Source organism: Pseudonaja textilis, unplaced genomic scaffold (genome assembly GCF_049901715.1).
Source record: "Pseudonaja textilis isolate UNSWEBS1 unplaced genomic scaffold, rPseTex1.2 PTEXSCF23, whole genome shotgun sequence".
Lineage (NCBI taxonomy): Eukaryota > Metazoa > Chordata > Lepidosauria > Squamata > Elapidae > Pseudonaja > Pseudonaja textilis.
In genome coordinates this window covers 683,927-709,104 of record NW_028262868.1, presented here as the reverse complement: position 1 = coordinate 709,104, position 25,178 = coordinate 683,927, and the positions used below count along the sequence as shown (strand labels likewise).

Genomic DNA, 25,178 nt, shown 5'->3' with positions numbered 1-25,178 from the left:
CAGAGGAAGGGATAACAAAGAGAGTAAAAGGGCCACAATGAGATTGCAGAGGAAGGGATAACAAAGAGAGAGTAAAAGGGTCACAAGGAGATTGCAGAGGAAGGGATGACGAGAGAGTAAAAGGGCCACAATGAGATTGCAGAGGAAGGATGACAAGAGAGTAAAAGGGCCACAAGGAGATTGCAGAGGAAGGGATGACAAGAGAGTAAAAGGGCCACAACGAGATTGCAGAGGAAGGGATGACAAGAGAGTAAAAGGGCCACAAGGAGATTGCAGAGGAAGGGATGACAAGAGAGTAAAAGGGCCACAATGAGATTGCAGAGGAAGGGATGACAAGAGAGTAAAAGGGCCACAACGAGATTGCAGAGGAAGGGATGACAAGAGAGTAAAGGGCCACAATGAGATTGCAGAGGAAGGGATGACAAGAGAGTAAAGGCCACAAGGAGATTGCAGAGGAAGGGATGACAAGAGAGTAAAAGGGCCACAAGGAGATTGCAGAGGAAGGGATGACAAGAGAGTAAAAGGGCCACAATGAGATTGCAGAGGAAGGGATGACAAAGAGAGTAAACGGTCCACAAGGAGATTGCAGAGGAAGGGATGACAAGAGAGTAAAAGGGCCACAAGGAGATTGCAGAGGAAGGGATGACAAGAGAGTAAAAGGGCCACAGTGAGATTGCAGAGGAAGGGATGACAAGAGAGTAAAAGGGCCACAACGAGATTGCAGGGGAAGGGATGACAAGAGAGTAAAATAGGCCAGAATGAGATTGCAGAGGAAGGCGGGACAAGAGAGTAAAAGGAAGGAACGGAGAAGGGAGCAACAGGTTGGCTGGCTTACGGGGAGGAAAGGGTCCTGATTCCGTTCTCCATTCCTCCCTTTTTACTCTCTTGTCATCCCTTCCTCTGCAATCAGGAGCCTTTCCTCCCTCCCCTTTTCCTTCCGGATTCAAAGGGCCGCAATGAGATTGCAGAGGAAGGGATGACAAGAGAGTAAACTGTCCGCAAGGAGATTGCAGAGGAAGGGATGACAAGAGAGTAAAATAGGCCAGAAGAGATGATGCCTATCCAAAGGAACGCAGGAGTCCCAGGGGGATTCTGGGCTGCTGGAAGTCCCCAAAACTTTTAAAAGCGGCTGCGGGTTCGAGAACCCGTGCTAGGCTATCCTGGGGGGGGGAACACCCCGAAAAAAGCTTCTCGCCCCTCTCCCCGCCCCGCCGCTCCCCTCGACGAAATCACCACAGGACCGCGTTGATAACCCCTCAATAAACTTTTTTATTTGGGAGGGCTGGCCCCCGCTCTCCCCCCGCCCTCCGCTTGCTCCCGCTGGGTTGGCAACATGGCCGCCGTCCTCCGCCCCGCCCCGCCTTCCCCCCCCCCTTTTCCGTCAACGGGGCGGGTGGAAAATCGGGCTTCGAATGAAGATTTGAAGTGGAGCAGAGAGGAACGAGGAGGAGGAGGAGGAGGAGGAGGAGGAGGAGGAGGAGGGGAGGATGGGCCATGGGAGGGCAGCCAGCTGAGGGGAGGGGAAGCTCAAGGCCACAGCAGAGGCGGGGAAGGGAGGGGGCAGGCCGAGACCGGATTGGAGGAGGGGGGGGAGGTCCTGCCCGTCTCCCACCAGCCCGCAAGCGCCCCCCTTTCTCCATCCACGTCTCCCCCCCTCCGCGAGGCAGCCTTCAATTCCAGACTTTCAAGAAGCTGTCCCAGGAGCCGGTAGCTACGGCCATGCCGTCGTCCGTCACGCCGAGGCAGCTGACTCGGTTGTCGTGGCCGGCGAGGACCCCTGCGAAAGAAGAGAGACATGCCTTTAGCGACGGAAGCCCAGGGGAGCGGCAGAGAGAGAGAGAGTGGAAGAAAGAGGGGAGAGAGAGAGAGAGAGAGGAAGAGAGAGGGAGAGGAAGAGAGAGAGAGAGAAGGAGAAAGAGAGAGGAAGAGAGAGGAGGAAAAGAGAGAGAGACAGGGAGAGAGGAGAGAGACAGAGAGAGAGAGAGAGAGAGAGAGAGGAGAAAGAGAGAAGAGAGAGAGAGGAAGAGAGAGAGGAAGAGAGAGAGGGAGAAAGAGAGAGGGAGAAAGAGAGGGAGAGAGGGAGAGAGAGAGAGGGAGAAAGAGAGAGGAGAAAGAGAGGGAGAGAGGGAGAGAGGAAGAAAGAGGAAGAGAGAGAGGAGAGAAGAGAGGAATGAGAGAGATAAAGAGAGCAAGAGAGAGGAGAAAGAGAGAGAAAGACAGAGAGAGAGAGAGAGAGGAAGAAAGACAGACAGAGAGAGAGAGAGCACGAGAGGGAGAGGGAGAGAGAGGAGAGAGCAAGAGGAAGAGAGAGAGAGAGAGAAAGACAGGGAGAGGAAGAGAGAGAGAGAGAGGAAGAGAGGAAGAGGGAGAAAGAGGAAGAGAGAAACAGAGAGGAAGAGAGGGAGAAAGAGAGAGGAGAAAGAGAGAGAGAGACAGGAAGAGAGAGGAAGAGAGAGAGAGAGAGAGAAGGAGAAAGAGAGAGACAGAGAGGGGAGAGAGAAACAGAGAGGAAGAGAGAGGAGAAAGAGAGAGGAGAAAGAGAGAGAGAGAGACAGAAGAGAGAGGAAGAGAGAGAGAGAGAGAGAAGGAGAAAGAGACAGAGAGGGAGAGAAGAAACAGAGAGGAAGAGAGAGGGAGAGAGAGAGAGGGAGAAAGAGAGAGAGAGAGAGACAGGAAGAGAGAGGAAGAGGAGAGAGAGAGAGAGAGAGAGAGAAGAGAAAGAGAGAGGGGGAGAGAGAAGAGAGAAAGAGAGAGGAGAAAGAGAGAGACAGAGAGGGAGAGAGAGGAAGAGAGACAGACAGAGAGGAAGAGAGGGAGAGAGAAAAAAAGAGGGGGGAGAAAGAGAGAGAGGTAGAGAGGGAGAGGAAGAGAGAGGAAGGGAGAAGAACAGAGAAGAAGAACAGTGGAGGAAATTCAAGTCCACAACAAGGTCAACAGAAACTGTAACTTAAAAAGTCCAAACAAACCACGTGGGCGGCGATGAACTGGACAGGGTGGGAGAAGGAATTTCAGGCTTGAAAGGCCAGCAAACACACACACACACACACACACACAAACACACACCCATTGGGAAGAAGGCAGGAACCCAGATAAGCCTCGACAAACAAAGATAACTTTAACGGTTTGCTGCCAACGACTTGCGGTGAGCAACTGCCCTTTTTAAAAACCCTGTCTTTAAAATGAAGGGAATCAGGACTCTTTCCTCCCCCATAAGCCAGCCAACCCCCGTTGCTCCCTTCTCCATTCCTCCCTGCGTGCCGTAGGATGAAGAGGGAGTAGGCCTGGCTCTTCCTCTCCCTTGTTCTACCTCTCCCTTCCCCAGTTTCTCCCACAATCAACGGAACTTGGCCTCCTCCCCCGATTCCCACTTGAGGGCATTGCAAGGTCTGGAAGACGCTGGCGCAGTACACAGGTTGGCCTCTTGAGGGCATCGCAAGGTCTGGAAGACGCTGCTGCAGTACACAGGTTGGCCTCTTGAGGGCGTCGCAAGGTCTGGACGACGCCGATGCAGTACACAGGTTGGCCTCTTGAGGCCGTCGCAAGGTCTGGACGATGCTGGTGCAGTACACAGGTTGGCCTCTTGAGGGCGTAGCAAGGTCTGGACGCTGGCGCAGTACACAGGTTGGCCTCTTGGGTGCATCGCAAGATCTGGACGACGCCGGTGCAGTACACAGGTTGGCCTCTTGAGGGCGTCGCAAGCGGGGCTTCCTGAATTTAGGAATCTCCTTTGAAATTCCGTACTTGGCCACAAGGTGGTGCCGCAAGCGGGTAGCTGAATTTAGGGAAACTCCCGTGAAAGTCACCGCTTGACCACGAGGCGGCGCCGCAAGCGGGTAGCTGAATTTAGGAAATTCCCGTCAAATTCGACTCCGACAGGGGCATGACATCCTTCCCCGACGGGTCCGGACGGTTAGAATTGGTGGAGGAAAAACGGACGGCGCGTGAGGAGGAGGAGGAGGAATCGGACTTCCGATCGGCTCCAGAATTGAACGGGGTTGGGATTCCGGTGAGGACCCGTCACGTCCCTATTCCGAATCGGATTCGGAGCCGGAGGCCGAGTAGCGGAGAGTGTAGCTCCGTTGGGTGCGGAGGAAACCCGGGGAAGAGCAAAGAAACCGGCCGGGCCGAGCAGGAGGTACAACAAGGGAGAAGGTACAACAGAGGTACAACAAGGGAGAAGGTACAACAGAGGTACAACAAAGGAGAAGGTACAACAGAGGTACAACAAGGGAGAAGGTACAACAGAGGTACAACAAGGGAGAAGGAATTCAGCCCACCCCCGTTTCATCCTAAAGGCAGGCAGGGAGGAACGGAGAAGGGAGCAACGGGGTTTGACTGGCTTACGGGGGGAGGAAAGGGCCCCGATTCCCTTCACGAGCTGCAACCTGGGAACGGAGCGTAGAAAAGAAGGAAGCGGCGCAGCAAGCAAGTTGTCGGGAGCAACTTGTGAGTTACCGGTTATCGGCGAGGCTTATTTGTGCTCCTCATATCTTCCGAACTGTGTTTGCTTTCAAGCCTGGTTTGTTTGGACGTTTAAGTTACGGTTTACGTTGACCTTGTTTTGGACTGATTTTTTTACAGTCAAAGGCTGTTCCTGAGAAGAGTTTTTAGGGGGTGTCCAACCTGGACATTTGGGGGTTTGCTCCCGCTGGCTACTCACCTGCCCGGTCGCCCTTCATGGAGTCCCAAATGTTGCAGTTGAAGTCGTCGTAGCCGGCCAGGAGGAGGCGGCCGCTGCGGGAGAAGGCGACCGAGGTAATGCCGCAAATGATGTTGTCGTGCGAGTAGAGCATCAGCTCCTGGTCGGCACGCAGGTCGAAGAGGCGGCAGGTGGCGTCGTCGGAACCCGTGGTGAAGGCGTTCCCATTGGGGAAGAACTGGGGAGGGAAGGAGAGAAGGAGGAGACAGCTACTTAAAGAGATTTCGGGAGAGTTGGAAGATCCTACAGCCCGCCACCTCCGCCCTCAAAATGGCCGTCACGGAGCACTGAGATCGAACGGGGGAGTTAATGAGCCAGGACTCGTTTAGGTAAAGAGCTGAGGAGTTTAAGGACTTTCATCTGATTTCAAGGAACGAAAGGACCGGGGGAGGCAGGAGAGGAGCCTTCCAGTATTTGAGGGCGAAGGGGTTGGACTAGATGACCTATGAGGTCCCTTCCGACTCATAATCTGATTTGAAGGAACAAAAGGACCAGGGGAGACAGGAAGGCAGCTTTCCAATATTTGAGGGCAGAAAGGGGTTGGACTAGATGACCTACAAGGTCCCTTCCGACTCATAATCTGATTTTAAGGAACAAAAGGACCAGGGAGGCAGGAGAGGAGCCTTCCAGTATTTGAGGCGGAAGGGGGTTGGACTAGATGACCTCCAAGGTCCCTCCCAACTCATAATCTGATTTGAAGGAACAAAGGACCAGGGGAGACAGGAGAGCAGCCTTCCAATATTTGAGGGTGGAAGGGGTTGGACTAGATGACCTACAAGGAAGGCTGCTCTCCTACTCCCCTGGTCCTTCTTCTCTTCCCTAGACCAGCCGAGGCCCAGTTCCTGGAAACCGTCCGTCGTGTGTTTGAGCCTCCAGTGCCCTAAAATCACCTCAGTGGCTCTTCTCTGCCCTCTTTCTAGAGTCTCAACCATCTTTTTCGATCTGTGTGGTGATCAAAAAAGTGGAGGCGGGACTCTAGGTGTAGCCTTAAAGGTAAGACCACAACTTGCCTAGCCAGGCTAGTTGGTTCTGGGTCTAGAGGGGGCAGCGGTCATCCCCATTACAAAGGGTACTTCAAAGACGTCTCCGTGGTCAGGTGGCCAGGAGGATTAAAACACCGAAGGTTCCCTTCCTGCCAAAAAGGTGGTGCCTATTTCCCTACTTGCATATTTACACGCTTTTGGAGCGCTGGCGGGAGCGGGACCGGTGAGCGGGAGCTCGCGCCGTCACGCGGCGCTGGGGATTCGAACCGCCGAACTGCTGACCTTCCCGATCGAGAAGCTCGGCGTCTGCCTGCCGCCCGAGCCACCGCGGTGTCCCCATAAGCGTGGCCTTACTACGGCTTTCTGGAGGGGTATGAGTCCAAGATCCCTCGGACAATGACTGCTAGTAAGCCTCTTTGCAGGATGCATCCCTTGATCTGGATTGTAACCCTCTTGTTAATCCAAGTAGTAGTGGCTGCCACCACACGCTACTAGCTCCTATGTAGCTGGTTGTCCACTAAGACTCCGAGATCCCTTGGACAATGACTGCTAGTAAGCCTCTTTGAAGGATGAATCCCTTGATCTGGATTGTAACCCCCTTGTTAATCCAAGTAGTAGTGGTTGCCACCACACACTACTAGCTCCTATGTAGCTTGTTGTCCACTAAGCCTCTGAGACAATTACTACTACTAAGCCTCTTTGCAGGATGAATCCCTTGATCTGGATTGTAACCCCCTTGTTAATCCAAGTAGTAGTGGCTGCCACCACACGCTACTAGCTCCTATGTAGCTGGTTGTCCACTAAGTCTCTGACAATGACTGCTAGTAAGCCTCTTTGCAGGATGCGTCCCTTGATCTGGATTGTAACCCCCTTGTTAATCCAAGTAGTAGTGGCTGCCACCCCACGCTACTACTTCCTATGTAGCTGGTTGTCCACTAAGTCTCTGACAGTGACTGCTAGTAAGCCTCTTTGCAGGATACATCCCTTGATCTGGATTGTAACCCCTTGTTAATCCAAGTAGTAGTGGCTGCCACCACACACTACTACCTCCTATGTAGCTGGTTGTCCACTAAGACTCCGTAGATCCCTCTGACAATGACTACTATTAAGCACCTTTGCAGGATGAATCCCTTGATCTGGATTGTATCCCTCTGTTAATCCAAGTAGTAGTGGCTGCCACCACACGCTACTACCTCCTATGTAGCTGGTGGTCCACTAAGACTCCAAGATCCTGCTGACAATGACTACTATTAAGCGCCTTTGCAGGATGAATCCCTCGATCTGGATTGTAACCCCCTTGTTAATCTAAGTAGTAGTGGCTGCCACCACACCCTACTAGCTCCTATGTAGCTGGTTGTCCACTAAGTCTCTTACTATCACTGCTAGTAAGCCTCTTTGCAGGATGAATCCCTTGATCTGGATTGTACCCCTCTTTTTAATCCAAGTAGTAGTGGCTGCCACCCCACCCTACTAGCTCCTAGGTAGCTGGTTGTCCACTAAGACTCCGAGATCCCTCGGACAATGACTGCGAGTAAATCTATAGGGTGTGTAATTTTGATTTTTTTCCTCCCCTGAGCGGAGAACTGGACCTTCCTCGACGTTTTGTTAGTGAGGGTTCAAGACCCGCCTGGGTCTCCAACATGGTCTTCGGAGTCCGCATCTCCTACTCAAACCCTCCTCCCCCCGGCTACAAACGCCGCACTCACGCAGACCGCGTTGATGTCGGATTCGTGTCCGGTGAAGGTCTGCCGACTCATGCTGTCCCGCACGTCCCACAGCTTGACCGACGCGTCGCAGGCGCCCGAGACGAAGCAACGCATGTCCGGCGAGAGCGAGAGGGACATGACGTCCCCGCTGTGGCCCGTGAAGTTGCTGGTTTGCTGGCCCGTCTCGATGTCCCACAATGCACTGGAGCGGAGGGGGGGGAAGGAAAGAGAGAGGGGCGGTCAAGTCAAGGCAGGTAAGTACCCCCAAAAAAAATACCCCCAGCTCTTCCATGGAGTGTAAAACCAATTGGGAGTGATGTACATCCGCCCCAATTCTACCTGTTTGTAAACCACGCAGCTCATAGCAGTACTAAAATGAAGGTCCCAAATGGTTGATGTTGTAGTAAGGTTGGTATTTTGGTTTTGGTTTTTGGGGTCGTTTGCCTTTTTTAAAATGATCAAAGATTTAAGAAAGCTTATTATGTATTTATTTACTCATTTATTTACTTACTTGTTTATTTATTTACTTACTTGCTTAGTTATTTATTTATTTACTTGCTTGCTTGCTTACTTACTTACCTAATTTATTTGTTTACAGGCTTACTTACTTACATACTTACTTATTTACTTGCTTGCTTACTTAGTTACCTACTTACTTGCTTGCTGACTTGCTTACATACTTATTTATTTATTTACTTCCTTGCTTGTTTATTTATTTACTTACTTGCGGAGTTATTTATTTACTTACTTGCCCTTTACTTACTTGCTTGCTGACTTGCTTCACCCTTATTTACTTACTTACTTACCTAATTTGTTTGCTTACATGTAGCACTTATACCCACATTATTTACTCTTGCTTGCTGAGTTACCTACACTTACTTGCCTTGCTGACTTGCTTGCATACTTGTTGTTGCTTGCCTTACTTGTTGCCCACTTGCACTTATTTACTCGCTTGCTGACTGCCCTTACTTGCCACATACTTACTTTACATGCCCATTTATTTAGTTACCCACTTACCCATGCATACTTGCATGACCTTATGACTTGCTTTTGCCATGTATTTACTTACCTTGCTTACTTGCTTACATACTTATTTATTTATTTGCTTACTTGCTTACTTATTTACTTACTTACTTGCTTACTTACATACTTATTTACTCGCTTGCTTGCTTGCTTTCTTACTTACATACTTACATATTTATTTAGTAACTTACATACTTATTTACTCGCTTGCTTGCTTACTTCCTTTACTTATTTATTTACTTCCTTGCTGTTGTTTACTTGCTAGTTATTTATTTACCACCCTTGCCTTACTGCTTGCTTGCTGGCTTGCTTACTTACATGCCATTACTTTTACTAATTTATTTGCTTACATGCTTACCCATCCACCTTATTACTCGCTGGCTTACTGAGTTACCTACTTACTTGCTTGCTGACTTGCTTACATACTTATTTATTCTTGCCTTACTTACTTGCCACTTACTTACTTACTTATTTACTCTTTGCTTGCTTGCTTTCTTACTTACATACTTATATTTATTTAGTAACTTACGTACTTATTTACTTGCTTGCTGGACTTGCTGATTGCTTACCTACTTATGTATTTACTTACTTGCTTACTTACCTAATTTATTTGTTGCTTACTTGCTTAGTTAGTTACCTAATTTATTTTATTTATTTGCACTTTACATTTATTTACCTCGCTGCCTACTTAGCTACCTTTACTTTGCTTGCTGACTCTGTTTACATACTTATTTATTTGCTTACTTGCTTTACTCTATTTACTTATACTTACTTGTTTGCATTTACCATACTTATTTACTCGCTTGCTTGCTTGCTTACTTTCTTACATACCCACATATATGTATTGTAACACATACTTATTACTTGCTTGCTGACTTGCCCCTACTTATGTATTTGCACTTACTTGCTTACTTACATACTTATTTACAAGCTTGCTTTGCTTTCTTACATACTTACATATTTATTTAGTAACTTACATACTTATTTACTTGCTTGCTGACTTGCTTACCTACTTATGTATTTACTTACTTGCTTACTTACCTAATTTATTTATTTATTTCCTTGCTTGCTTGCTTACATACTTACTTATTTACTCGCTTGCTTGCTTACTTAACTTTACTTATTTATTTATTTACTGGCCTAATTTATTTACTTACTTACTTGCTTACATGCTTATTTATTTATTTGCTTGCTTACTTCCTTTACTTATTTATTGACTTGCTTGCTTCCTTACTCATCTACTTACTGATTTCCTTGCTTGCTTACTTTACCCACTTACTCATTTACGTACTTACTGACTCCCCTGCCTACTTCCTGATGGATTTAAATGTTTATTTCATGATGGATGGAAGCCATGAAAGGCTACGGCTCTTGTGATATCAATCACACACACACACACACACACACACACCCACACCCGTTTCCCCTCCCCTCCTTTTTTGCGGTAGTGGGGGGGGGGAGGCCCTTGGCTTGCCCCCCCCACCCCCATCCCACCTGCGTTTCCAATTTCCAGCCCACTCACCAGGTTGTGTCTCCCGAACTGGTGATGATCTGGTTATCGGTCAGGAAGCGGCAGCAGGAGAGATACCCTGGGGGGAGGAAGAGGAAAAGGAGGAGGAGGAGAAGGAGGAGGGAGGAGGGAGGAGGAGGGGGAGGAGGAGGAGGGAGAGAGAGGAGGAAGAGGTATGGGAGAAGGAAGAGGAGAAGTGGAGGAGGAGGAGGAAGAGGAGGAGGAGGAGGAGGAGGAAGAGGTATGGGAGAAGGAACAGGAGAAGTGGAGGAGGAGGAGGAGGAGGAGGAGGAGGGAGGAGGAAGAGGTATGGGAGAAGGAAGAGGGAGAAGTGGGAGGGAGGAGGGAGGAGGAGGGAGGAGGAGGGAGGAGGAGGAGGAGGAGGAAGAGGTATGGGAGAAGGAAGAGGAGAAGTGGGAGGAGGGAGGGAGGGAGGAGGAGGAGGAGGAGGAAGAGGTATGGGAGAAGGAAGAGGAGAAGTGGAGGAGGAGGAGGGGAGGGAGGAGAGGAGGAAGAGGAGGAGGAGGAAGAAGTATGGGAGAAGGAAGAGGAGAAGTGTGGAGGAGGAAGAGGAGGAGGAGAGAGGAAGAGGAGGAGGAAGAGGTATAGGAGAAGGAAGAGAGGAGGAGGAGGAAGAGGAGGAGGGAGAGGAGGAAGAGGAGGGAGGAAGAGGTATAGGAGAAGGAAGAGGAGAAGTGGAGGAGGGAGGAGGAGGAGGAGAGGAGGAGGAAGAGGAGGAGGAAGAGGTATAGGAGAAGGAAGAGGAGAAGTGGAGGAGGAAGAGGAGGAGGAGGAGGAGGAGAGGAGGAGGAAGAGGTATAGGAGAAGGAAGAGGAGGAGGAGGAAGAGGAGGAGGAGAGGAGGAAGAGGTATAGGAGAAGGAAGAGGAGAAGTGGAGGAGGAGGGAAGAGGAGGAGGAGGAGGAGAGGAAGAGGTATAGGAGAAGGAAGAGGAGAAGTGGGAGGGAGGAAGAGGAGGGAGGAGGAGGAGAGGAGGAGGAAGAGGTATAGGAGAAGGAAGAGGAGGAGGAGGAAGAGGAGGGAGGAGGAGGAGAGGAGGAAGAGGAGGAGGAAGAGGTATGGGAGAAGGAAGAGAAGAAGTGGAGGAGGAAGAAGAGGAGGAGGAGGAGGAGAGGGAGGAGGAGGAGGAAGAGGAGAAGTGGAGGAGGAGGAGGAAGAGGAGGGAGAGAAGGAGGGAGGAGGAAGAGAAGGAGGAAGAGAGAGAGGAGGAGGAGGAAGAAGAGGAGGAGGAAGAGGAAGAGAAGTGGAGGAGGAGGAAGAGGAGGAGGAGGAGGAAGAGGAGAAGTGGAGGAGGAGGGAAGAGGAGGAGAAGGAAGAGGAAGAGGAGAGGGAGGAGGGAGGAAGAGGAGGAGGAAGAGAAAGAGGAGGAGGAGAGGGAGGAAGAGGTATAGGAGAAGGAAGAGAGGAGAAGTGGGAGGAGGAGGAAGAGGAGGAGGGAGGAGGAGGAAGAAGGGTTTTTTGGTCAGAGAGGGCCGGAGGCAAGGAGGGTGAGTGGGCAGAGGAGGCCTGATTCTCCTTCCTCCTCCTCCTCCTTCCTCCTCCTCCTCCTCCTCCTCCCTCCTCCCCCCCCGACAGCCCGTCCTCTCTACTCACCGTGTGGCCCGGCAGCTCCCCGCCTGACGCGGACGTTCCCTTCGCGGGTTTTGAGGCTGTAGATGGAGCAAATGTTGTCCAGCCCGCCGCAGGCCACGTAATTCCCCGACGGGGCGTAGGCGCAGGTCATGACCCACGAGGACCTCAGAGGAATGGCGTGGACCTGGGAGGAGAGGAGGGGAGGGGCATGGAGTAAAGGGCGTGGAGTGGGAGGGAGGAGGAGGAGGAGGGAGGAGGCCCACCCCGCCCGTCCGCCGGGGACGCACCTTGTTGGTGGTGTAACTGTCCCAGATGATCAGCTTGCCGTCCTGGGAGGCGCTCACCAAAAGCCTGGGGGGACAAAAGAGCGGTCGGAGAACGGGGGTGGTGGGGTTGGTCTAGATGACCTCCAAGGTCCCTTCCAACTCTGTTAATCTAATCTAATCATGCTTGAGAAAGGGGGCTGGTCTAGATGACCACAAATGTCCTCTCCAAACTCTCTTCATCTCATCTCATCTGAGAGCGTGGGTGCGTGGGTGGTCTAGATGATCACTAAGGTCCCTCCCAACCCTGTTCATCTCATCTGGGAGCGGGGGGGTTGGACTAGATGACCTCCAAGGTCCCTTCCAACTGTGTTCATCTAATCTCCTCTCATCCTGCTTGAGAAGTGGGGGGATTGGGGTTGGACTAGATGACCTCCAAGGCCCCTTCCAACTGTGTTCATCTAATCATGCTTGAGAAAGGGGGTTGGTCTAGATGACCACCAAGGTCCCTCCAAACTCTCTTCGTCTCATCTCATCTGAGAGCAGGGGGCACGTGGGGGGTTGGACTAGATGACCACCGAGGTCCCTTCCAACTCTTGTTCATCTCATCTGGGAGCGGGGGTTGGACTTAGATGACCTCCAAGGTCCCTTCCATCCCATCTGGGAGCAGGGGGGTTGGTCTAGATGACCACCAAGGTCCCTCCAAACTCTGTTCATCTCATCTGGGAGCGGGGGTTCGACTCAGATGACCTCCAAGGTCCCTTCCATCCCATCTGGGAGCAGGGGGTTCGACTAGATGACCTCCAAGGTCCCTTCCATCCCATCTGGGAGCGGGGGGTTCACTAGATGACCTCCAAGGTCCCTTCCAACTCTGTTCATCTCCTCTCATCTGGGAGCAGGGGGGTTGGACTAGATGACCTCCAAGGCCCCTTCCCACTCTCTCTTCATCTCATCTATTCTTGCTTGAGAAGGGGGATGGACTAGATGACCCTGCAAGGTCCCTTCCATCTCTGTTCATCTCATCTGGGGAGCAGGTGGGGGTTGGACTAGATGACCCTCCAAGGCCCCTTCCCACTCTGCTCATCTCATCTGGGAGCAGGGGGTTGGACTAGATGACCTCCAAGGCCCCTTCCCACTCTGCTCATCTCATCTATTCTTGCTTGAGAAGGGGGGGGGTTGGACTAGATGACCTCCAAGGCCCCTTCCCAACTCTGCTCATCTCATCTCATCCAATCCTGCTTGAGAAGTGAGGGAGGAATTGGGGGTTGGACTAGATGACCTCCAAGGCCCCTTCCCACTCTGTTCATCTCATCTATTCTTGCTTGAGAAGGAGGGGTTGGACTAGATGACCCTGCAAGGTCTCTTCCATCTCTGTTCATCTCATCTGGGAGCAGGTGGGGGTTGGACTAGATGACCCTCCAAGGCCCCTTCCCACTCTGCTCATCTCATCTGGGAGCAGGGGGGTTGGACTCAGATGACCTCCAAGGCCCCTTCCCACTCTGCTCATCTCATCTATTCTTGCTTGAGAAGGGGGGTTGGACTCAGATGACCTCCAAGGCCCCTTCCCACTCTGTTCATCTCATCTAATCCTGCTTGAGAAGGGGTTGGACTAGATGACCCTGCAAGGTCTCTTCCATCTCTGTTCATCTCATCTGGGAGCAGGTGGGGGGTTGGACCAGATGACCCTCCAAGGCCCTTCCCACTCTGCTCATCTCATCTGGGAGCAGGGGGTTGGACTAGATGACCTCCAAGGCCCTTCCCACTCTGCTCATCTCATCTATTCTTGCTTGAGAAGGGGGTTGGACTAGATGACCTCCAAGGCCCTTCCCAACTCTGCTCATCTCATCTCATCCAATCCTGCTTGAGAAGTGAGGAGGAATTGGGGGTTGGACTAGATGACCTCCAAGGCCCCTTCCCACTCTGTTCATCTCATCTATTCTTGCTTGAGAAGGGGAGGGGGTTGGACTAGATGACCTCCAAGGCCCCTTCCCACTCTCTTCATCTCATCTATTCTTGCTTGAGAAGGGGGGTTGGACTAGATGACCTCCAAGGCCCCCTTCCCACTCTGTTCATCTCATCTATTCTTGCTTGAGAAGGGGGTTGGACTAGATGACCTCCAAGGTCCCTTCCCACTCTGTTCATCTCATCTATTCTTGCTTGAGAAGAGGGGGTTGGACTAGATGACCTCCAAGGCCCCTTCCCAACTCTGCTCATCTCATCTCATCCAATCCTGCTTGAGAAGTGAGGGAGGAATTGGGGGTTGGATCTAGATGACTCCAAGGCCCTTCCCACTCTCTTCATCTCATCTATTCTTGCTTGAGAAGGGGGGGTTGGACTAGATGACCTTCCAAGGCCCCTTCCCAACTCCTGCTCATCTCCTCTCTCTCATCCTGCTTGGGAAGTGAGGGGGGAATTGGGGGTTGGACAGATGACCTCAAGGCCCCTTCCCACTCTCTTCATCTCATCTATTCTTGCTTGCAGAAGGGGTTGGACTAGATGACCTCAAGGCCCCTTCCCAACTCTGTTCATCTCCCTCTCCTCTCATCCTGCTTGGGAAGTGAGGGGGATTGGGGGTTGGCCCAGATGACTCCAAGGCCCCTTCCCACTCTGTTCATCTCATCTATTCTTGCTTGAGAAGGGGGGGTTGGACTAGATGACCTCCAAGGCCCCCTTCCCACTCTGTTAATCTAGCCTCATCTAATCCTGCTTGAGAAGGTGGGGGGTTGGACTAGATGACCTCCAAGGCCCTTCCAACACTGAAGGCTCATCTCCTCCTCTCATCCTGCTTGGGAAGTGAGGAGGAATTGGGGCTGGGCTTCCAGATGACCCGGGAAGGTCCCTTTCACAACTCTGCCCTCTCCTCCTGCTTGAGAAGTGAGGGGGATTGGGGGTTGGCCTAGATGATTCTCCAAGGCCCCTTCTCCCAACTCGGCTCACCTGGAGTCCGTCCCCCAATGCATGGCGTAGATTTTGGCCAGGTGGCCGCGCAGCGTCCGCCTCGTCCGCATCTGGATCCGGCCCACCGGATCGAGGCCGGCGGTGATCTGGGGGGAGGAAGGGAGGGGGGAAAGAGAGAGAGAGAGGGGAGGGGAGGTCAGAGGTGCCGGGGGGGGGAAGAGGAGGCCTGAGGGGTGGGGCACCCAGCCGCTCATCTCCTGCCCACACCCCCGCCCCTGCCCCGCTTTCCTGCCATTAAGCCTCACCTGGGTCAGCGTGGAATCGCCGCATGCTTTCCGGGCGTCCTGCAGGAGAGGGAGGAGGAGGAGGAAGAGGAGGAAGAGAGGAAGAGGAAGAGGAGGAGGAAGAGGTATAGGAGAAGGAAGAGGAGAGGAGGGAGGAAAAGGAGAAGAGGAGGAGGAGGAGGAGGAAGAGGAGTGAAGAGAGGAAGAGGAAGAGGAGGAGGAAGAGGTATAGGAGAAGAGGAAGAGGAGGGGAGGAGGAAAAGGAGAAGAGGAGGAGGAGGAGGAAGAGGAGGAAGAGGAAGAGAGGAGGAGGAGGAAGAGGAAGAAGAGGAGGAAGAGAAGGAGGAGGAGGAGGAAGAAGAGGAAGAGGAAGAGGAGGAGCAGAGAGGAAGAGGTATACGAGAAGGAAGAGGAGAGGAAGAGGAAGAGGAAGAGGAGGAGCGGAGGAGGAAGAGGTATAGGGTGAAGGAAGAGGGAGAGAGGAAGAGGAAGAGGAGGAGGAGGAGCAGAGGAGGAAGAGGTATAGGAGAAGGAAGAGGGGAGAGGAAGAGGAACAGGAGGAGGAGGAGCGGAGGAGGAAGAGGTATAATGAGAAGAGGAGAGGAAGAGGAAGAGGAAGAGGAGGAGGAGCGGAGGAGGAAGAGGTATAGGAGAAGGCAGAGGAGAGGAGGAGGAAGAGGAAGAGGAGGAGGAGGAGGAGGAAGAGGAGGAGGAGGAGGAAGAGGAGGAGAAACAGAAGGAAGAGGAGGAAGAGAGGAAGAGGAGGAGGAGGAAGAGGAGGAGGAGGAGGAGGAAGAAGCGAGGAGGAGGAAGTGGAGGAGGAGGAGAGAAGGAAGAGGAGGAAGAGGAGAGGAGGAGGAAGCGGAGGAGGAGGAGGAGGAGGAGGAGGAGGAGGAAGAGAGGAGCGGAGGAGGAAGAGGGAGAGAGGAGGAGGAGGAGGAGGAGGGAGGAGGAAGAGGGAGGAGAAACAGAAGGAGGAGGAGAGGAAGAGGAGGAAGAGAGGAAGAGGAGGAGGAGGAAGAGGAGGAGGAGGAGGAGGAAAGCGGAGGAGGAAGAGGAGGTATACGAGAAGAGGAGAGGAAGAGGAAGAGGAAGAGGAGGAGGAGCGGAGGGAGGAAGAGGTATACGAGAAGAGGAGAGGAAGAGAAGAGGAAGAGGAGGAGAGGAGGAAGAGGTATAGGAGAAGGCAGAGGAGAGGAGGAGGAAGAGGAGAAGAGGAGGAGGAGGAGGAGGAGGAGGAGGAGGAGGAAGAGGAGGAGAAACAGAAGGAGGAGGAGGAAGAGGAGGAAGAGAGGAAGAGGAGGAGGAGGAAGAGGAGGAAGAGGAAGAGGAGGAGGAGGAGGAAGAAGCGCAGGGAGGAGGAAGGAGGAGGAGGAGGAGAAGGAAGAGGAGGAAGAGGAGAGGAGGAGGAAGCGGAGGAGGAGGAGGAGGAGGAGGAGGAGGAAGAGGAGAGGAGGAGGAAGAGGAGAAGAGGAGGAGGAAGAAGAGGAAGAGGCTCACTTAATGACCGGCTCAGAGGCCACTGAACAGCTTCAACAACACCCCCTCCCGAAAAAACATCCCAAACGCCCTCCCCTTTTCCTGGAGATCCCATCTATTCTTGCTTGAGAAGGAGGGGTTGGACTAGATGACCACTAAGGTCCCCCCCAACTTGCACCCTCCAGCGATCATTGGCAAGTTTCCTTTTAGTTTGTCCAGATCTCCCTTCCTCCCCTGAACGATCTGGATAATTATATTTATAATACTTATATTTATTTATATTTCTTATATATTACATTTATAATAATTATATTTCTATTCATAATAAACATGTATATCTATAATACTTATATTTATTTATATTTCTTATATATTTATGTTTATTATGTTTATAATAATCATAATTATATTTATAATATATTTATTTATATTTATTCTTAGATTTATTATATCTATAATTATATATTTATATTTATAATAAATATTTATATTTATTAATATTCCTTATATATTATATATTTATAATACTTATATTTACATTTATTTTCAATATTTATATTTTTATTTATATTTACTATATTTATATTTGTAATATACTTATATTTACTATATTATATTTATAACACATATTTATATTTCATATCTATTATATTTATAATTATATTTATTTATATTTATATTAATATCTATATTTATAATTATCATATATTTATATTGATTATATTGATTATTATAACACTTATATTTTTTTATATTTCTTACATATTATGTTTATATTTATATTTATAATAATTATATTTATATTTATTTACAATATTTATATTTATATCAATTATAATATATTCATATTGATATTTGTAACACTTACATTTATTTATAATAATTATAATCAAACAGTATTTATATTTGTAATAATCATAATATATTTATATTTATAATAATTATATTTATTGATATATTACATTTGTTTATATATTATATTCATATTTCTAATGATAATACTTATATTTATAACATTTATACTTATGGTGATAATATTTAGTTACAATATTTATATTTATCTCTAATAATTATGGTTATAACATTTATAATAATGATGATTATATTGATAATAATAAAGATTATATTGATAATAATGATTATATTTATAGTAACAATGATTATATTTATAATGATTATATTGATAATAACGATACTGATTATATTTATAACGATAATGATTATATTGATAATAACGATAATGATTATATTTATAATAATGATTATATTTATAAAAATGATAATGATTGTATTTATAATAATGATCATTATATTGATAATAACAATGATTATATTGATAACGATAATGATTATATTGATAATAACGATACTGATTATATTTATAATAATGATACTGGTTATATTTATAACGATAATGATTATATTGATAATAATGATTGTATTTATAAAAATGATTATTATATTTATAAAAATGATTATATTGATAATAACGATGATTATATTGATAATGATTATATTGATAATAACGATAATGATTATATTGATAATAACGATAATGATTATATTGATAACGATAATGATTATATTTATAAAAATGATTATATTGATAATAACAATAATTATATTGATAACGATAATGATTATATTGATAATAATGATTATATTGATAATAACGATAATGATTATATTGATAATAACGATGATTATATTGATAACGATAATGATTATATTTATAAAAATGATGATTATATTGATAATAACAATAATTATATTGATAACGATAATGATTATATTGATAATAATGATTATATTGATAATAACGATGATTATATTGATAATAACGATGATTATATTGATAACGATAATGATTATATTTATAAAAATGATGATTATATTGATAACAATAATTATATTGATAACGATAATGATTATATTGATAATAATGATGATTATATTGATAATAACGATAATGATTATATTGATAATATAATATTGATAACATTGATAATGTCGCTGATAATATTTCTACTATTTATAAGAATATTGATCGTCGTAATCCTTCTCCCTGGCTCTCCGTTCGCCTCCGCCAGCCAATCCTTCTTCCAGCACCGAACACCAAAGGCCATAGCTCGGAATGAGGGCCACTTCCTGGCGGCCACCTCACTGAGGACTGGAACCTTGTGGCAGCCCCACCGCTCCTCCTCCTCCTCCTCCTCGGAACTCACCCGGATCTGGTTCCGCAGCTGCTCCGCTTCCTGCCTCAACTGCTCCAGTTCGCTCATGGTGGCTGGGGGTGGGCGGGGGTGGGCGGGGTGGGGGCCAGGGGCTTGGCCAGCAGCCCCCCCTTTTATTGAGCCACGATCCTGCCTCTGCAAAGGGGGGGAGAGAGAGGAGGGAGGGAGGGAGGGAGAGAGAGAAGAGAGAGACCTGGGAGAGGGAGAGAAAGAGAGGAAGGGAGGAAGAGAGAGAGAGAGAGAGAGGGAGAGGGAGAGAAAGAGAGAGGGAGGGAGGAAGAGAGAAAGAAAGAGACAGAGAGACAGAGAAAGAGAGGAAGAGAGAGAGAGAAAGAAAGAGAGAGGGAGAGGGAGAGAAAGAGAGAGGGAGGTAGGGAGAGAAAGAGAGAGAGGGAGAGGGGGAGGAAGAGAGAGAGAAAGAGAGGGAGACAGAAGAGAGAAAGAGAGAGAGAGAGAGAGAGGAAGAGAGAAGAGAGAGAGAGGGAGAGAGAGAGAAAGAAAGAGAGGGAGAGAGAGGGGAAGAGAGAGAGAGAGAGAAAGAAAGAGAGAGAGAGAAAGAAGAGAGAGAGAGAGGAGAGAGAGAGAGAGGGAGAGAGAGAGAAAGAGGAGAGAGGGGAGAAAGAGAGAGAGAGAGAGAGAAAGAGAGAGAGAGAGAAGAGAGAGAGGAGGTAGAGAGAGAAAGAGAGAGAAGAGAGAGGAAGAGAGAGAGAGAGAGAGAGGAAGAGAAAGAGAGACACATATATCGATAAGAGAGGTGAGAGATATATATATATTATTATTTATTAGGATTATATATAAAATAATATATATGCATACAGAGAGAGAGAGATACATATTTTTTTTTACATATATATTAAGAGAGAGAGAGTTATATATATGTTATTATTAAATAGAGATTGAGAGAGAGAACATATAAGTGGAGGTAAGAGAGAAAGAGAGGAAGAGAGAGGAAGAGAGAGAGAGAGGGAGAGAGAGAGAAAGAAAGAGAGGGAGAGAGAGAGAAGAGAGAGAGAGAGAGAAGAGAGAGAGAGAAAGGAGAGAGAGGGAGAGAGAGAAAGAGAGGAGAAAGAGAGGAGAGAGAGAGAGAAAGAGAGAGAGAGAGAAAGAGAGGAAGAGAGAGGGGAGAAAGAGAGAGAGAGAGAGAAGAGAGGGAGAGAGAGAGGAAGAGAGGGGAGAGAGAGAGGAAGAGAGGAGAGAGAGAAAGAGAGAAAGAGAGGAAGAGAGGAGAAAGAGAGGGAAGAGAGAGGGAGAGAGACAGAAAGAGAGTGACTTGAGAGAGGGAGAAAGAGAGAGAGAAAGAGAGAGAGAGAGAGAAAGACAGAGAGAGAGGAGAGAGAGAGAAAGAGAGGAAGAGAGAGGGAGAGAGACAGAAAGAGAGGAAGAGAGAGAGAAAGAGAGAGAAAGAGAGGAAGAGAGAGGAGAGAGAGAGAGAAGGAGAGGGAGAGAGAAGAGAGAGAGGGAGAGAGAGAGAAAGAGACGAAGAGAGGAAGAGAGAGGGAGAAAGAGAGGAAGAGAGGGAGAAAGAGAGAGAGAAAGAGAGGAAGAGAGAGGGAGAGAGACAGAAAGACAGAGAGGAAGAGAGAGGGAGAAAGAGAGGAAGAGAGGAAGAGAGAGGGAGAAAGAGAGAGTGAAAGAGAGGGAGAGAGAGGGAGAAAGAGAGGGAGAGAGAGGGAGAAAGAGAGGGAGAGAGAGGGAGAAAGAGACTCTTGTGATTTCAAGGAAGAATATCTCGCATTTTCCCGTCAAACCCTCCAACGGCAGCTTAGAATTCCCACGCAGTCACTGCTCCTCCTCGCTTAGTGACCCTTGAAAGTTACAACAGGCAGTGGGGACGAAGTAAGTGAGAAAGGTTTTTCGGAGTTACGACCTTTGCAAGCATCAAACTCGAGAGGCTTTCTCGACAGCCGTCCGCAGCGGGCCAAAACAAGCCAACGCAATCCAAAATTATATTCACAGAGAGGGATACAATCCAGGTCAAGGGAGGGTGCTAATCCCACTGTGTAAAGCCTGAGTAAGGCCACACCCGGAGTCCTGCGTCCAGTTTGGGTCACCACACTATAAAAAAAGGATGTTGGGACTTTGGAAAAAGTGCAGAGAAGAGCAACGGAGATGATTTTAGGGGACTTGAGGCTCAAACACACGACGGTTGGTTGCAGGAACTCAGCCTGGCTGGTCTAGGGAAGAGGAGGAGGACCAGGGGAGGCAGGAGAGAGCAGCCTCTTCCAATATCTGAGGGCAGAAGGGGTTGGACCAGATGACCTGCAAGGTCCCTTCCAACCTGTTCATCTGACTTTAATCTGATTTGAAGGAACAAAAGGACCAGGGGAGACAGGAGAGCAGCCTTCCAGTATTTGAGGGCAGAAGGGGGTTGGACTAGATGACCTACAAGGTCCCTTCCAACTCATAATCTGATTTGAAGGAACAAAGGACCAGGGGAGGCAGGAGAGCCGCCTTCCAGTATTTGAGGCAGGGGGTTGGACTAGATGACCTCCAAGGTCCCTTTCCAACTCTATTAGTCTGACTTTCATCTGATTTTAAGGAACAAAAGGACCAGGGAGTGCAGGAGAGCAGCCTTCTAGTATATGAGGAGCAGAGGTTGGACTAGATGACCCTCAAGGTCCCTTCCGACTCATGATCTGATTTTTAAGGAACAAAAGAACCAGGGAGGCAGGAGAGCAGACCTTCCCAGTATTTGAGAGCGGAGGGTTGGACTAGATGACCTCAAGGTCCCTCTAACTCTGTTCATCTAAGATGTAAGAAGGAAAGGAAGCAGGGAAGGAAGGATGGAAGGAAGTAGGAAGGACAGAAGAAGGAAAGAAGGAAGTAGGGAATAAGAAGGGAAAGAAGGAAAGAAGAAGAAGGAAGTAGGGAAGCAAAGAGGAAGGGAAGGAAGGAAGAAGGAAAGAAAAGTAGGGAAGGAAGGGAAGGAAGGAAGATAAAAGAAGGAAGGAAGTAAGAAGGAATGAAAATCCAGGAAGGAAAGGAAGTAAGGAAAGAAGGATGGTTGGAAGTAAAGGAAGGAAGGGAAGTAAGGAAGAAGGAAAGAAGGAAGAACAGGAAGAATGGAAGGAAGGACGAAGGAAAAGAAGGAAGTAGGGAATAAGAAGGGAAGGAAGGAAGAAGGAAAAGAAGAAGTAGGGAAGTAAAGATAGTAAGGAAGGAAGAAGAATGGCGAAAAGTAAGGAAGTAAGAGGGAATGAATAAAGTATGAAGGAATAGGAAGAAAGAAGAAGGAAAAAGAAGGAAGTAGGGAAGTAAAGAGAAGGGAAGGAAGGAAGAAGGAAAAGAAGGAAGTGGGGAATAAGAAGGAAGGAAGGAAGAAGGAAGAATAAGGAAGTGAGTAGGAAGCAAAGAGGAAGGAAGGAAGGAAGGAAAGTGAATAATGAAGGAAGAAAGATAGGAATAGAATGAAGAAGAAGGAAGGAAGGAAGAAGAGGAAAAGAATAGGAACAGTAGGAAGTAAATAGGAAGAAGAAGGAAGCAAGGGAAGAAGGAATAGTGAGGAATAAGAAGGAATAATGAGGAAAAGAATAGAATAGTAGGTAGGGAAGTAAAGAGGGAAGGGAAGGAAGGACGAAGGAAAAAGAATGAAGTAGGGAAGTAAAGAGGAAGGAAGGAAGGAAGAAGGAAAAGAAGGAAGTAGGGAATAAGAAGGAAGGAAGGAAGAAGGAAGCAAGAAGGAAGTAGGGAAGCAAAGAGGAAGGAAGGAAGGAAGAAGGAAAAGAAGGAAGTAGGGAATAAGAAGGAAGGAAGGAAGAAGGAAAAGGAAGTAGGGGGGAAGTAAAGGGGGAAGGAACGAAGGAAGGAAGGAAGTAGGTTACAGAAGGAAAGAAGGATCGAAGGAAGGAAGGAAGGATGGAAGGAAATAAGAAGGAAGCAGGGAAGTAAGTAAGAAGGAAACGAAGTAGAGAAGGAAGAATGGAAGGAAGGAAGAAGGAAAAGAAGGAAGTAGGGAAGGAAAGAAGAAGGGAAGGAAGGAAGAAGGAAGTAGGGAAGGAAGGAAATGGGAAGGAAGGAAGCTGGAGTGGCCCAGTGCCTAGAATACAGCATCTGCAGGCTAATTCTGCCCATTGCCAGCAGTTCGACAGGGTTGCTAAGGCAACCGGCCTCTCTCTCTCTCTCTCTCTCTCACATACACACAGCTTACTCTATGGTCCAGGAGGCGGTTGCCTAGACAACAGGCCCCTCTCTCCCTCTCTCTCTTTCATACACATAGCCTACTCTATGGTCCAGGAGGTGGTTGCCTGGGCGACGGGCTGAGAAAGGGAGGAAGAGGGAGGAAGTGGGAAGGGGAAAGCAGCCATGGGTGGGAGGGGCGGAAGGGGCGGGGCCTGCTCCTTCTCCTGGAGGAAGGACAAGAGGAGGACCGGGAAAGAGAGAGGAGTGAAATCCTCGGCCTAGAGCGGCCAGAAAAAGGAGGCCAGACCACCAAAGCACCCCCCATTACAAACGAGGGGGCTTTTGAGATGCCTAGAGGGGCTTGCAGGGAGGGAGGGGGCTTGGCTGACTGACGAGACTCACAAGGGGGGGGAAGAGGGGGAAGCCTGCATTTCTTTAGGAAGGAGTAGAGAGCGGAAGGGACCTCCGGAGGTCTTCTAGTCCAGCCTGCCCTTGCTCAAACAGGAGGCACACACACACACACACACACACACACACACACACACACACCCCTTTTCCAGGCCATTTGAGACAAGGGGCTGTTCCAGTCCTTACAAGCCTCCAGGGATGGAGGGAGGGAGGGAGGGAGGAAAGAAAGAAGGAAGGAGGGAGGGAGGGAGGGAGGATAGAAGGAAGGGAGGGAGGAAAGAAGGAAGGAGGAGGATGGAAAGAAGGGAAAGGAGGAAGGAAAGGAGGAGGATGGAAAGAAGGGAGGAAGGGTGGAAGGAAGGAAGAAAGGAGGAAGGAAGGAAGGGAAGAAGAGGAGAGAGGGAAGGAAGGAGGGAGGAAGGAAGGAAGGAAGGAAGGAAGAAAGGAGGAAGGAAGGAAGGAAGAAGGGAGAGAGGGAAGGAAGGAGGGAGGGAAGGAAGGAAGGGAAGGAAGGAAGGAAGGAAGGAAAGGGACGGAGGGAGGATGGAAAGAAGGGAAGGGAGGAAGGAAAGGGAGGGAGGATGGAAAGAAGGGAGGAAGGGGGGAAGGAAGGAAGGGAAGAAGGGAGGGAGGGAGGAAGGATGGAAGGGAAGGAAGGGAAGGATGGAGGGAGGATGGAAGGAAGAGAAGCCACGGGCTTGGGAACCACAGCACCCAGAATTCCCAGCCTCAACGGGAAAGCTGGGGGCGGGACACCCAAGCAAGAGACACCCCCCAGATCCAGAGACATCCAGGTGAACAGAGTTGGAAGGGAACTTGGAGGTCATCTAGCCCAACCCCCCCAACCCCACCCCGCCCAAGCAGGGAGACCCCGACACCATTTCCTGACACAAAATGGCCGCCCAGGCTCTTTCTTGAAAAGTCTTCCAGGGATGGAAGCTCCCACAAATTTCTCTACTAACAGGATCGGAATAGAAGTCGGAAGGCACCCTGGAGGTCATCTAGCCCAACCCCTATCTCCTCCCTGACACCATGGCTGACAAAATGGCGGCCCAGCCTCTTTCTTGAAAAGTCTTCCAGGGATGGAAGCTCCCACAAATTTCTCTACTAACAGGATCGGAATAGAAGTCGGAAGGCACCCGGGAGGTCATCCAGTCCAACCCCCATCTCCTCCCAAGCAGGAAACCACACACCATTTCTGACAGGTGTCAGGCAGCCCAGTCTCTTCCTCAAAGTTTCCAAGGATGAAGCTCCCACAATTTCTGAGTAACAACAGAATCATAAGAGAGCTGGACGGGTATCCTGGAGGTCATCCAGTCCAACCCCACTTTCCCCCCACAAGCAGGAAGACCCGACACCATTGCTGACAGAGGGGAAAGGATTAAACCCAACTTGATCAAGATTTTGACTTTCCCGGTTTTGAGCCGGGCGGAAGAACCCCCGACGCTGGTGCCTCTACAGGCAGGCCTCGCATTACGACCGCCGCTAAGCAAAGCAGTTGCCTCCCATTTCTCCCACCTTTCATCACGCCGTTCTTCAGCCAATCCCTGAAGCTGCTCAGTTAAGTAACCTGGTTGTTAAGTGGCTTCCTCCCCCACCCCCAATTGACTTTGTGTGACCCCCACCCCCAGCGCCGCGACATTGCGACTGTCGTGAATATGAACCAGTCGCCAAGCGTCGGAAATTGGGTCATGGGGAGACTGCAACTGTCAGGTGACAAACGATCCTAAGTCCCTTTTTTCCCTCACTGGCGCCGTCGTAACTTTGGTCACTAAACAAACGGTTGTAAGTCGAGGATCTAGACCAGGGGTCTCCAAATTTGGACTACTTTAAGCCTGACGGACTTCGACTCCCAGAATTCCCCACTCAACCATACCTGTTGGTTGTTATTTTCCCCTCCTACTCCCTAGAGTAGAGAGATTGCAGAGGAAGGGATGACGAGAGATTAAGGAGGCAGATTGCAGAGGAAGGGATGAGAAG

The 25,178-nt window shown here is 48.8% G+C and overlaps 1 protein-coding gene across 1 annotated transcript; it reads right to left on the bottom strand.

Annotated features, from left to right (window-relative positions):
- Positions 1 to 1,249: 1,249 nt before the first annotated feature.
- Positions 1,250 to 18,854, bottom strand: GNB2 (G protein subunit beta 2). The gene is made up of 9 exons (XM_087919047.1): positions 18,663 to 18,854; positions 14,980 to 15,018; positions 14,714 to 14,820; positions 11,801 to 11,864; positions 11,535 to 11,697; positions 9,934 to 10,000; positions 7,389 to 7,590; positions 4,661 to 4,877; positions 1,250 to 1,777 (listed from the first exon to the last, which is right to left on the bottom strand). The coding sequence occupies exons 1-9, from the start codon at positions 18,717 to 18,719 to the stop codon at positions 1,671 to 1,673; spliced, it is 1,023 nt and encodes a 340-aa protein (XP_087775173.1). The 5' UTR covers positions 18,720 to 18,854; the 3' UTR covers positions 1,250 to 1,670.
- Between the last annotated feature and the right edge of the window lie 6,324 nt (positions 18,855 to 25,178).

What these genes read in the sequence shown, in the direction of transcription:
- GNB2 (XM_087919047.1), bottom strand. Translation starts at nt 18,719, where the DNA reads ATGAGCGAACTGGAGCAGTTGAGGCAGGAAGCGGAGCAGCTGCGGAAC. An exon ending in GCGATTCCACGCTGACCCAG is followed by an intron (nt 14,821 to 14,979) that starts GTGAGGCTTAAT and finishes TCCTCCCCCCAG; the next exon opens with ATCACCGCCGGCCTCGATCC. An exon ending in ACAGTTACACCACCAACAAG is followed by an intron (nt 11,698 to 11,800) that starts GTGCGTCCCCGG and finishes CTCTCCTCCCAG; the next exon opens with GTCCACGCCATTCCTCTGAG.